This window comes from Polypterus senegalus, chromosome 7 (assembly GCF_016835505.1).
Source record: "Polypterus senegalus isolate Bchr_013 chromosome 7, ASM1683550v1, whole genome shotgun sequence".
Classification (NCBI taxonomy): Eukaryota; Metazoa; Chordata; class Cladistia; order Polypteriformes; family Polypteridae; genus Polypterus; species Polypterus senegalus.
In genome coordinates this window covers 192,197,532-192,209,082 of record NC_053160.1, presented here as the reverse complement: position 1 = coordinate 192,209,082, position 11,551 = coordinate 192,197,532, and the positions used below count along the sequence as shown (strand labels likewise).

Below are 11,551 nucleotides of genomic sequence, written 5' to 3'. Positions count from 1 at the left end.
GACAAGACAAGAACTGACCCGGGCAGTGACACTGATCCACCATGGATGACATTCTCTTGCACCGGGCCAATGTGGACAGGTCTTTGTACTGTGGAGTAAAACTGAATGATTGAAGATGAATGAGTGGAGAGCACCAGAAAGGATTAAACTGGCAGACAAGTGCAGCCACGACATCAAAATAAAACTAACATCACTAACTGCATAAAAACACAACTAAAAGTCGATAATTTTTACTTCACGTATAAAATTAGAGACCGCAATCAACAGGTTTCTTTCCATGAACTTTTCCGTGGAAAAAACTACTTTTCCCAGAAGGACATTCGTGGCCGAGCATGCGCACAACCAGTGGCGTCATTCGGGACTGTTTAAGCCAATGAGCAGCGATGTTCCCTGCGGGAATGCGTGTGTGTAAATCAGATTGATATAAGATGGCGACCGCTGAACCGGTGAGTGTTTGCATTTGCTCTCTTACATCGGAAAGCACGAGTGGACTCCCCTGCCGTCTCATAGAGGTACCGGCGAGCCTGGCGAATTGTACGCGGCGCAGGGCGGCGGTGGCTGGATTGGAGGAGACGGGCGGCCGCCGCGTGAGGAGCCGTTCGCGCGTGTGCGTCTGTGTGGAGAGCGTGGCTGAAGTGCGCGCGCACGCGCGTGTGTGTGTGTGTGTATGTGTGAGTGAGAAGACGCGTCACTGCGGTCGCAGCAGCTCGGGAACGCGTGGACGTGTCCGTCAGTCGACGGGCCTCCGTCTACCAGCTACCCCCCTCTTTCCCCCTCCAGGTCCCCGGTGTTGTCGCTTTAGGGCTTTGACATTTCGCAGCGATGTGGTCAGCCCGGCGGGCGGGATTTTATTAGCAGGGAGGCTGAGGTGAAATGTCAGCGCCGGACGAGCTCCGAAGTGAAACCCGAGCGACGGAGGAGGAGCAGGAGGAGGCGGTGCCCGGCCGATTGGCCGGTGCTGTCTGTGTCCGCGGATGGCATTCTCATTATTCCTTGTCGTAGGCCGAAGAACAGCCCAGTCGGCGACTATCCCCGAGCCGGTCACGTTTACTCGGCGCTGGCCTCGGCTCAGGAGTGAAGTGTCTGGAAGGGTCGCGTAGTGGGCGGGGCGCGGGCTGCGTGGCCTGCGAGTTTGTGGCGTCGGGATGAGCAGGAGCGGCAGTGGTGACGGGTGATGGGGTGCGGCTTTGTGTCAAGGTGACAGCGGCGTGCGCGAGTGACAGGTGTTTCAGTTACTACGGCAAAGTGCACCTCCAGTGTGGCTCAGCCTTTAGGCTGGATTGGCACGGCCTTGGCAGGATTTTATTCGGTTCAGCACGTTTCTGCAAGTTTCCAGATATTGAAATGCGTTGAACAAGACTTCATTTACATACATGAATACACAATAATAGAAGATGGTTTGGTTTTGAGTTTGATTAACGTAGCCACAGGTGGGGAGTATCCCTAATCAGAAATTCTGAAACTGCTGTTGAGAGGCTGAAATATTGGCAGCAATGTTTGTGAACACATGAATTGTGAAATATTAATGTGAAGTCTACAGTGAGTCACACTCTGTCAAACTTCACAGAAGAGCCACAGGAGATGCAGATTTCAGTGCCTAATGACACCATGGACAAGCCCGCACAGCACCCGCCGTCTGACAGATAACTGAAGTGAGTGAACTCCACTGTGTATTTAGAAATGCAGACATGCCAAGCCAGAGCACGGCCACAGCATTTTAGCACACGGTGTATGCATAGACCACAATGCTGTCTGAGCTCTGTTTGCTGTTGTTATGCCATATAGTGATGCAATCGGCAAGATGGCACAAATCTATCATCGCAGATAGAAGCACTTCTCAAGTTAGGTTAATTGGCGATCCTATACTGGCCCTAGTCTGTGGGGTGTGTGTGTGTGTTCACCCTGTGATGGACTTGTTCCTGCCTTGTGCCCTATGCTAGCTGAGGTAGGCTCCAGCTCCCCCTGCCTCCCTGTTCAGGATTAAATGGTTAAAAATGACTGACTGACTGACTGACTGACCACAGCATTAAGTTTGTACAGTAATTGTGAATCGAGGGCTGCTGTATTATCAGTTCTGTCAAATAAAAATATAGTTCTTAATATACAGTAGGTGCCATGCAAAATCTCTTCAAACATTAAGCAGCAGCAGCAACAACAGCATTTATTTCTGTCGCACATTTTCATACAAATAATGTAGCTCAGTGCTTTACATGATGAAGAAAAGAGAGAGATTTTCATTTGATGTTCTAAGCAGTATACGTGGGCTATCGTAGTCTAGAATGGTTTCCTCAGCAGGTCAAAGAAGGAGGTTTTATTTATTTATTTATTTATTTATATCCCTTATCATACTGGCTGTTCATGAACTTGCTGCGCATCAACTCTATTGTTTTCTGTATTATACATTAAGACCATAAAGTGCTATTATTAAACCTGGATGAGTACCTTTAAAACGTGGTCACGTTTGTCCAGAGACCCTTTGTAATCCCGCTTCAAATGATTTAATGCTGTTCTGAATGATTACATTTGAGCAGACCCCCGTGACCCTGTATTCGGATTCAGCGGGTTGGAAAATGGATGGATGGATGGATGGAGTTCTTTGCACTATTCTCAATGTAGAATTGTAGTCTAGGGATTCCATTGTAAGTTGTGATTGTATCTGTGAGGACAGGAACAAGTCAAATGAAATTAAATAATGACCAGAGATAATCTTATTTTGAATTTCAGCACTGTAAGATCTAATGAGTTCTAGTGCAAGATTGTGATAATGATATGGATCTTTACGAATTTGCCAGACTCTCTTGAGTTGAGCAGGCGTATAAAGTAATTGATAAAGTTGTCATTTTGCACATCTTTGTAAATATTAAAATTGCCCATCAGCATTACATGAACTTACTTTATAGCGAGGTCAGATATATAAACTATGAATACGGCATAGATGGCCTATAAATGAGTACTATAACTGTGGTAGATGATGACTTAAAGTCTAATATGAGCATCTCAAATTCACTCTCATTTTCAGAAGTGACGTGTGCTTTGACTGATATTTCTGGATTTACGAGGAAGCTTGAAACCATTTGGTGTGCCGTCCACTAACAGAGTTATCTCTGGTTTACTAATGAAGATGAAGAACTGAAGAGGCAGATTTCAGATTTTGTACTTTTGAATATGTCATAACCAGAATGGCTTTATTTCCCAGTGACTGAATATTTGGCACTGTAAATTACAAAAGTATTTTTGGACTAGTTGTATGTTTTAGCACAATATGAATCACTTTGCTAATACAGTTGTTTGAGTGGAAGATCTCATTTTAATTTGATGTTTGTTTATGTTGTCCGTGTTTTTGGACTCTGTTGGTTTACATTTCACTTCATGAACCAGTTTGTGAAGTGTCCCAGTCCTGAATTTTAAATAGCAGCCACTGAAGAAAGTCTGATGTGATTTAAGAGTGTAAGGCTGCTGATTGGATGGCACTCTTAAGTCAGCCAAGCAATTTTCCAGCCCTGTTTTGTAATACAATAGAAGATCCCCCAACCCCCAGTTAGGATGAACACCGGCTCTGTCTAACTCTCCCCCTGTCTGTCCAGGCTCTTCCCAAATTTCCATTCCAGTTATTTACGAAGACTCTGCTTTTGCATTATAGACCGTTACACCTGCCTCGCACTCTCCACCTTGCAGTTTTTAACTTGCACTGCATTGTTATTACTCTTTAATTAATATTGTTTTTATCAGTATGCTGCTGCTGGAGTATGTGAATTTCCCCTTGGGATTAATAAACTTTATCTATCTATAAACGGTGTGTACACACAACTAACTATGTTGCTGCTTTAGCATTGTTACTCTCACTGCACCACTCGGAGTATTTATCCCACTGTATCTAGGTGTGGAATCACAGCTCTGCAGCAGCTGATCAGATTATCAGGATACAGCATCAAAGCACACACTTCCTCAGCTGTGCTGTCTATTTGAACTTCCCTCATACGACAAACGCTTCAGAGCCTCTTCTGTACGGACCTTGCGGTTCACAAACAGTTTCATCCCAAGAACTCTAAATGCGCTCAATCAGTTCATCAAGTGCTCCGTGTAGACCTGTTGGGACTTATGAGTACAATCACCTCACTGTAAACCTGTAATACAATTATAATATTGCACAATCTGAGCCACTTTATGAAGAGCGTATTTACAGATGATGACAACTGGCTTCTAAGTCGATTTAGATTTCCAAGCGCTATCTTCTTGGAGCTCTTGATATAATTTTTAAGATGAATGTTCCTTAAGAGTTTTGAAGAGTCGGCATTCTCAGCTTACAGAAGACTTGACATCTGTTACAAAGCTGATTGTGTGGTGATTGGGTATTTGGAGAAAGAAAAGTAAGGACAGGATTTGGGAGTTAGTACGTTTGAGAGATACAGCACTGCTGCAAACAATGATTTCGTCAAAGTTTGCGCAGCAAGCATCTTGCGGGAGGCAAGAACAATCTCTGGACGTGGTGCAGGTTCATCACTATCACTGTGCCACCGTGTGCCCATGTTTAATAACATGCTTTAATTCCTATCATCATGGTATACATCTTAATATTTAAATTATTCAGAGAGCTGTAATATCACAAATGTAATGGATTCTGTGCCCTGTTGGAGGAAGAGAAAGCTGTTTTAAGAAGCACGTAGTGATTCACACACGCCGAGCACATAGGAGATCAAATACAAAACAAAGCATTTAACGTGCTACTTTAGTTACAATGGGATTTGAGAAACTAGTAAATTAAATCATTTTAAGATTAAGTTTATGATGTACTTTAATGACAAAATAAACTACATGATTAATGTGGAAATTTCGACATCAAAGTTGACATTTCAAGCGTTTTCCTCCATTGTGTCCCTATTTCATTTTCTTTTCTCTGTACCACTAATACGCTTCCATATGACACTCAGTCTTTTCATGGTGACTTTGATATCTGACAACTTTTTTTTATTTTGGGCACTGTGCAACATGGTGAACTTGAACTTTCTAGTTTCTATGCCACTGTCACTCGATCAACTTCCTTTTGTTATTTATACCACTATTTAAACCAACAAACAGTACGTTCCACTTTGCCTCCACTTGGTATTCGCTGAAATTCTTCTGTTTCTTCCTGTGGTTTTACCATTGTCTTTTCACAGAACGCTGAAGTTAAGGGCTATTTATATTGATTTGCATATTCAAAAAGGTGTAATTCTGAGAGGAGACTGGGTGAGATGACTGGCATGTACACGAGTGTTACATTTCATGCTGACCGGGATTTATGGAGCGGAAGAACGTGGAAGTTGGCGTATGCACAGATTTATGCATCTGGATTTTTTTTTGTGTGTACACACATTTCCATTTTTGTCTATACGCCATGTTTTAATGTGAATTCTACGCATGGTGCTCTACATGAGGCCCCAGGTCTCTAACTGGTAGTGAAGGGAATGCAGTCTGCTACACACCACTTTCCCAATATAATTGTGCTAAAGGTCCAAAGGCTATTAAAGTTTCTTTTAGCTTTGGTGTACATATTTATGAAGTTCCTCTTGAACACCTCAAAGTACTGTAAATAGATATTGTTAGCTCTGACGTGCAGTAAGAATTTGAATACTTTATCATTTCCCAGGGAGCCGAGTTTAGCCTCAGTGATGGAAATCTTGACACCTGGTAGGCATTTTACTTTGCCTGCTTGATGTATTAGTTTGGAGTTCTAACATTTTCTATATTTGCAATTACAAACACTTTCATATTGCCATCCTCAGCAGAAGTGTTGTTGAGTACCACTTCTGGGTCTGAATTGCTGTCCTTAATTCTGAGGGACTAAAGTTTGGGTTTTTAGACCCCTGGCTCACTCTGTCATCCTGTGGTTGAGTGGGGGCTGCTGACATTGGCTGTGCGTGGACTGTGGTGGAAACTGAAGAGAGGCTGAACCCAAATGGGACTCTTCTCAATTATCTGAAAAAACAGGAGCCTATCCAATTTTCACTCTGCCAAATGGGCATCATCTTCCTAATGTGGTCTTCTAGAGCACATATCATTCTTTCCTACATTATTATTGATGTGTTTTTGACAAGAAAAGCTGACTTGCGTTTGAAGTGTGCAGGAAAAGCTGTACGTACTGCAGGATGCATGACACGTAAGCAAAGAGCAAATGGAATCTTACTGTGCGCTCAGCTTGAAGTGCGTCTCCAGCTGCTTCATCATCCTCAGTTGGCTTGTCCTGCTGTCGGTTAAGCACAAAGATGCTCTTGAGGCAGAGAGCCCAAAAAGTGATCTTACTTGACATTGGGTAACTCCATAACATCTTTATCCCTGTTCAGAACAGCAACCAGAAATAATAATTAATCACAACAAATAAAAAGTACTTCAAAATGTAGACAAAGATGAGCAGACCTGCGATCTGATAAGTCCTCCAGTTTAGTGTCCTAGTTGGAATTGAGTAAATGGCCGTCTCTGAAGTGTAGATTGGCCTTTAATACTCACATGGCTTCTTTACAAAGGAGATCTGTGCCTTCATGGAACGAAGAGGAGGACACTTGCTTTATAGGCCTTAACACTCCACATATGAGATGAGCAAACTAATCCAGTGGTTTATTTCTGGTAACTCTGCGTGAGTGCGTTTGATGTCCTTACTAAAGAAGACTCCGTCTTTCTCATGTCTAATATCTGGAGGAGGAAGGGATGTGTGTTTGCTTTTTTACAAAATTAAGAAAATAAATCAGATAGTGTGGGGTGGGCTGGCGCCTTGCCTGGTGTTTGTTTCCTGCCTTGCGCCCTGTGTTGGCTGGGATTGGCTCCAGCAGACTCCCGTGACCCTGTACTTCGGGATATAGCGGGTTGGATAAATGATGGATGTAAACCAAATGGTGACTCTGTCTAACCTCACAGCCCACTGCTTTCCATGCAGCAGGGCCTACCATGTCCCACAGCAAGCCATGACAAAAGTGGAGCAAAGTTCATCCATTTTTTGCCAGCATTGTGATGCCAAGACCAGAAAGACGTGGAGCTGACAGTTGGCACTCAAATAAAATAAAAAATAAATAATGGTGTGCGGTTTTAGCCCAGCTTTCAAACTCCCAAGTTGTTTTTTTGAAATGGGACAGAACTGCAAGAAAGTCATAGAGTGAGTAATGGAGAGATGTGAGATAGAATTGGACAGGATTAGCATGGCTTTTTACTTTTTCTTTTCTTTTTTTGGATTCCCTCAAAATTACTATAAGAAAACAATTCCCGGCTGCTTTTATTCTGCACAGTGTCAAATGGTTTCTTCACGATCCTGGATAATCACATAGTGCATCCCTGCTTCTGTTAGGGTTGAGAAGTACACCCCAAATTTCAAAATGGTACGGTAGCAGCATTTGGGGATTTTCGGTCCCGGAAGTAAATGGCAGCTTTCCTCTCAATGAGCCTCCTCCCTGACCCTCGTTATTGTAGTGGTAGAAATATCTTCCTTTCTTTGAGTTCACGAAACAAACCTGGATGCTCTGACGTGATCAAAAGTTCACAGATACTGCTGAAAACTCCCCTTCATTTCTTTGACTTGATGGGGACTTGACGGATATCAAGAAGGCAGTGACGCGTAGTGCAGCATGATGGCGTGGCGCACCAGGGCGGCTACAGTAAGATGAGGGGATTTAGAGTTATTTGTTATTTGCTTCTGAAGCATTCTGGTACCAGTACTGAGGTTAGAAAACTGGTATCGATACTGGAGTCCAAGTATTAGTACCAATCCAAAACTATTGGTCAAGTGACTTGTTTATTGTGAGGGGCCACCGGATCGTGTAACATGTGAGAAAATTGAAAATTCCAGTTTGCGCCTGCCCTGAAGGCAGCCATGCAAACCTAAGCCTTGACAGCTACAAGCTGGACTGAAGATCACCCAGTGTTGGGCGCTAGTGCTGCCCCCTTGTGTTTGCGGGTGCTGTGAAGCCTTGGAGTGCTAAAATGTGGTCTGCCATGACAGTCCAGTAGAACAGTAGTTTGGTCACAAAGGTACAAAGAGCCTGTCCTCATGTGCGGTGTAGTAAAGGTGGAGTTGTCCATTAAGAATGCTTGGCTAAGACAGTTTATCTTAATGTATAACAATGCAGAGCATTCAGAGTGCGTTGTATGGAAGTTCCTTGTCTGAACAGTGACGTTTATTTCTCTTACAATTTCACATTTGATTTGAGGATTGTTCTGGTTATTTTTGAGCTTCTGTTTATAGAAATGGAATCCAGTGAATGTTTACAGCAATTATCTTGTAAAAAATATTTTTTGCTGTTTTCGTAGGATACTTCTTCAAATCCACCAAGTTCTGAGGAGGACAAGATTGAAACTGCTGGCCAGGAAGTTGTCAGCCCAGAACTGTATGTTAAACATCCACTGCAAAACAGGTAAAGTCACACTCGTCTGATCTGCTCAGACTCTGCTGTTCTGGCACGGTTACTGGTCAGGACATCCTCTCTTCATTAATGGAAACCCCCTAAAAGAAAAATCCCATCGTCAAGTTGCCAGCACATTTCCTGCTTAAGTTTGGCTTTTGTCAAGTTTTTCTTTGTAAATGGTTACCATCTGTCAGGACTTTGATTATAACATGAAATAAAATGAAACAAGAACTGACCCTTCAGCCTGATAAAGCTCGCCAGTCCTGATCACGTCATTTCTCCAAAGTAACATCAAATCGAGGTTTGAGGGTCTGAGATGTCCTCCTGTCTACCACACTACTTGGTCTCTTATTCCAAGTATCTGTGGTTCTCTGTGTGAAGAAAAACTTCCCAACGTTTGTGTGAAATTTCCTCTTTACAAGTTTCCAATGTTGTCCCCGTGTTCTTGTTGAACTCATTTTAAAGTCACCATCTCGCTCCACTGCACTTATTCCCCTCAGAATTTCAAACACTTCAATTTTTCCTCATAATGCACACCTGAAGTCCTGAAACCCACCTATGCTGTATTCTCTAAATATGATACTTGTGTTCATTTTTCTCATAAGTAAATGAGCAGGGGCCTCATGTATAAACGGTGCGTACGCACAAAAATGTTGCGTAAGTCAGTTTCCACGTTCAAATTGTGATGTATAAAACCTAAACTTGGCGTAAAGCTGCACACATCTCCATGGTAGCTCATACCCTGGCATACGCAAGTTCTGTGCTCGGTTTTGCAGACTGGCTATTCTAAATACCATAGCTGCTTTAGCGTTGTTACTCTCACTGCACCTTCTTCTTTCTGCTGCTCCCGTTAGGGGTTCCCTCAGTGAATCTTCTTTTTCCAGATTCCTCTCACTGCACCACTCGTGTACTTATATCACTGTATCTGAGTGGGAATCACAGCTGTACAGCAGCTGATCGGAAAGAGAATTATCTGTATACAGCATCAAGCACACGCTGCCTCAGCCACGGCAAAACGCTTCAGAGCCTTTCCTGTCCGGACCTCGCGGTTCACAAACAGTTTCATCCCAAGAGCTCTAAACGCACTCAGTCAGTCATCAAGTGCTCCTCGTAGACCTGTTAGGACTTATGAGTACAATCACCTCACTGGAAACTTACACGACAGTTATAATATTACACAACCTGAGCCACTTCATAAAGTGCGTATTTACATATGATGACATCATTTTAAGATGAAATGTAGCAAAATATTATACAGATAAAACTTTAACTTCATTTAAATAATCTGTATTGTCAATAATTAAACATGTGACGACACGGTGCCACAGCGCTAGTTCATGGATTGTTCCTGCCTCATGCTGTATACTTGCTGGGACTGGTGTGACACTGGAAGAATAGAATAATTAAACACGTACTACGAAGATATTTGAATGTTCCTTAAAAGTTTTGAAGAATCGGCGTTCTGAGCTTACAGATGGCTTAACTTCCATTACAGAGCTGATTGTGTAGCGATTGGGTATTTGGAGAAAGAAAAGTAAGGACAGGAATTGGAGGTTAGTACGTTTGAGTGAGACAGCACTGCTGCAATAAAGTATTTCATGGAAGGTCGCGCACGGCGCAGCAAGCATCTTGTGTGAGACATGAACAATCACTGCGCCACCGTGTGCCCATGTTTAATAACACACTTTAACTCCTATCATCATGAAAATGATATCACGTATACGTCTCAGTATTTAAATTATTCAGAGAGCTGTAATATCATGAATGTCATGGATTCTGTGTCCTGTTGCAGGAAGAGAAAGCCGGCTTAAGAAGCACGTAGTGATCCACGCACACAGCACATAGAAGATCAAATACAAAACAAAGCATTTAACGTGCGACTTTAGTTACGATGGGATTTGAGAAACTAGTAAGTTTAAACGATTTTAAGATGAAGTTTATGCAAAACGGGGATGTCCACAGTGACTTGTAGTGTGGTCCAGGAAGGAGCTGGCAACACTCGCCCAAAACACTGGTGTACCTTCCCCAGGTCTTTACGATACAAATCCATATTTCTCCTCTGATGACGATGTTTCTTGTAACGACTGAAATCCTGGAACATCCTCCACCTCTAATCTGTTTTTTTGTTTTCTGTATTCATTGTTGCTGCCCTTTGTGTGTAAACATAAGCTGCAAATAAATGCGCAGCGAGCAGGACACTTCCTGTTCCCACTGGGGCGTGTATACCCAGAGTAGGCCAGCGGTGATGTCCTGTGCGTTTCTGCGTGTTTTAGTGTCAGCAGAGGTACTTCCATAAATGGTGTGTGTGGACGGAGATCACTTTCTTCTGGAGACGCCGTTTTTAAATGAAGACCTAGTCGTGTGGATGCAGTTTCCACTCCATACAACGCCGTCTTCTGTCTTGCAGAAGAAAGTCATGTGACTTTGTACTTCTGAGCCACATCGCTTTGAATGGCACTGTTCTCACACACACACACACACACACACGTGTTTCTGTGTGGCTGCCAACTCAACTTCTTGAACCAAAGCAAAACTCTTGTTTGGGATAATTTTCTTACTTTTTAAATGTAACTTTTAGAGCAGAGAACTTTTGTTTTCGGAGCAGACCCCCCACCGGATGGCAGCAGAGCAGCGTGTTGAGGGTAAGACAGGCTTAGCTAAAATGGGGCCGAGTTGGGCTGAAAATGGAAGACTCTGCCTCTTTCTTTAAATAAGCCTGGCAGCCTTTAGTCGTCTTTTGGGGTGTCGTTTGTTAGGGGTCTTGACGGATTGGTTAAAACGTGACGTGTCTCCCACCAGAAAGAATGAAGCAAAACAAGGGAGGCACTGACTCCGTGTGGATGGACGTGTTGCCTCTTCTAACATTTGCAGCAGCGAGTTGAATTATTTCTCATGTCCAGAATGTCCGCTGTTTCCAATGCCGTGCTTGTCCTAATCGTCGCATCCTCTACTTTGCCAGGCAGTGGCTGTTACTCTGCAGTCTCTGGAGGCTGCCAAGTCCTAAGTAGGAAGCTGAGCCTGCTGCTTGCCCCATGGCCTTTTCAGGGTCTTCAAATTCTAAGTCTGTCGGACGTGTGGTGTTAAAGTTGAGGCCTGCTTTTGGCATCTTCATTAGAGGGTGTGCACTGAACACTGAGGGGTCACTGTACCCTCTCTGAGCAGCGCTTGTTCCCAGTGTGTCGAGT

General features: G+C 43.4%; 1 protein-coding gene across 1 annotated transcript in view; it reads left to right on the top strand.

The window, feature by feature from the left end:
- Window positions 1-359: 359 nt before the first annotated feature.
- Window positions 360-11,551, top strand: part of eif4eb (eukaryotic translation initiation factor 4eb) — a 28,252-nt gene continuing 17,060 nt past the window's right edge. Inside the window, exons 1-2 of the mRNA XM_039759830.1 lie at window positions 360-446; window positions 8,272-8,375. Of these exons, the coding sequence (XP_039615764.1) occupies window positions 429-446; window positions 8,272-8,375 (122 nt within the window). The 5' untranslated portion in view covers window positions 360-428. The remainder of the gene's footprint in view (window positions 447-8,271; window positions 8,376-11,551) is intronic.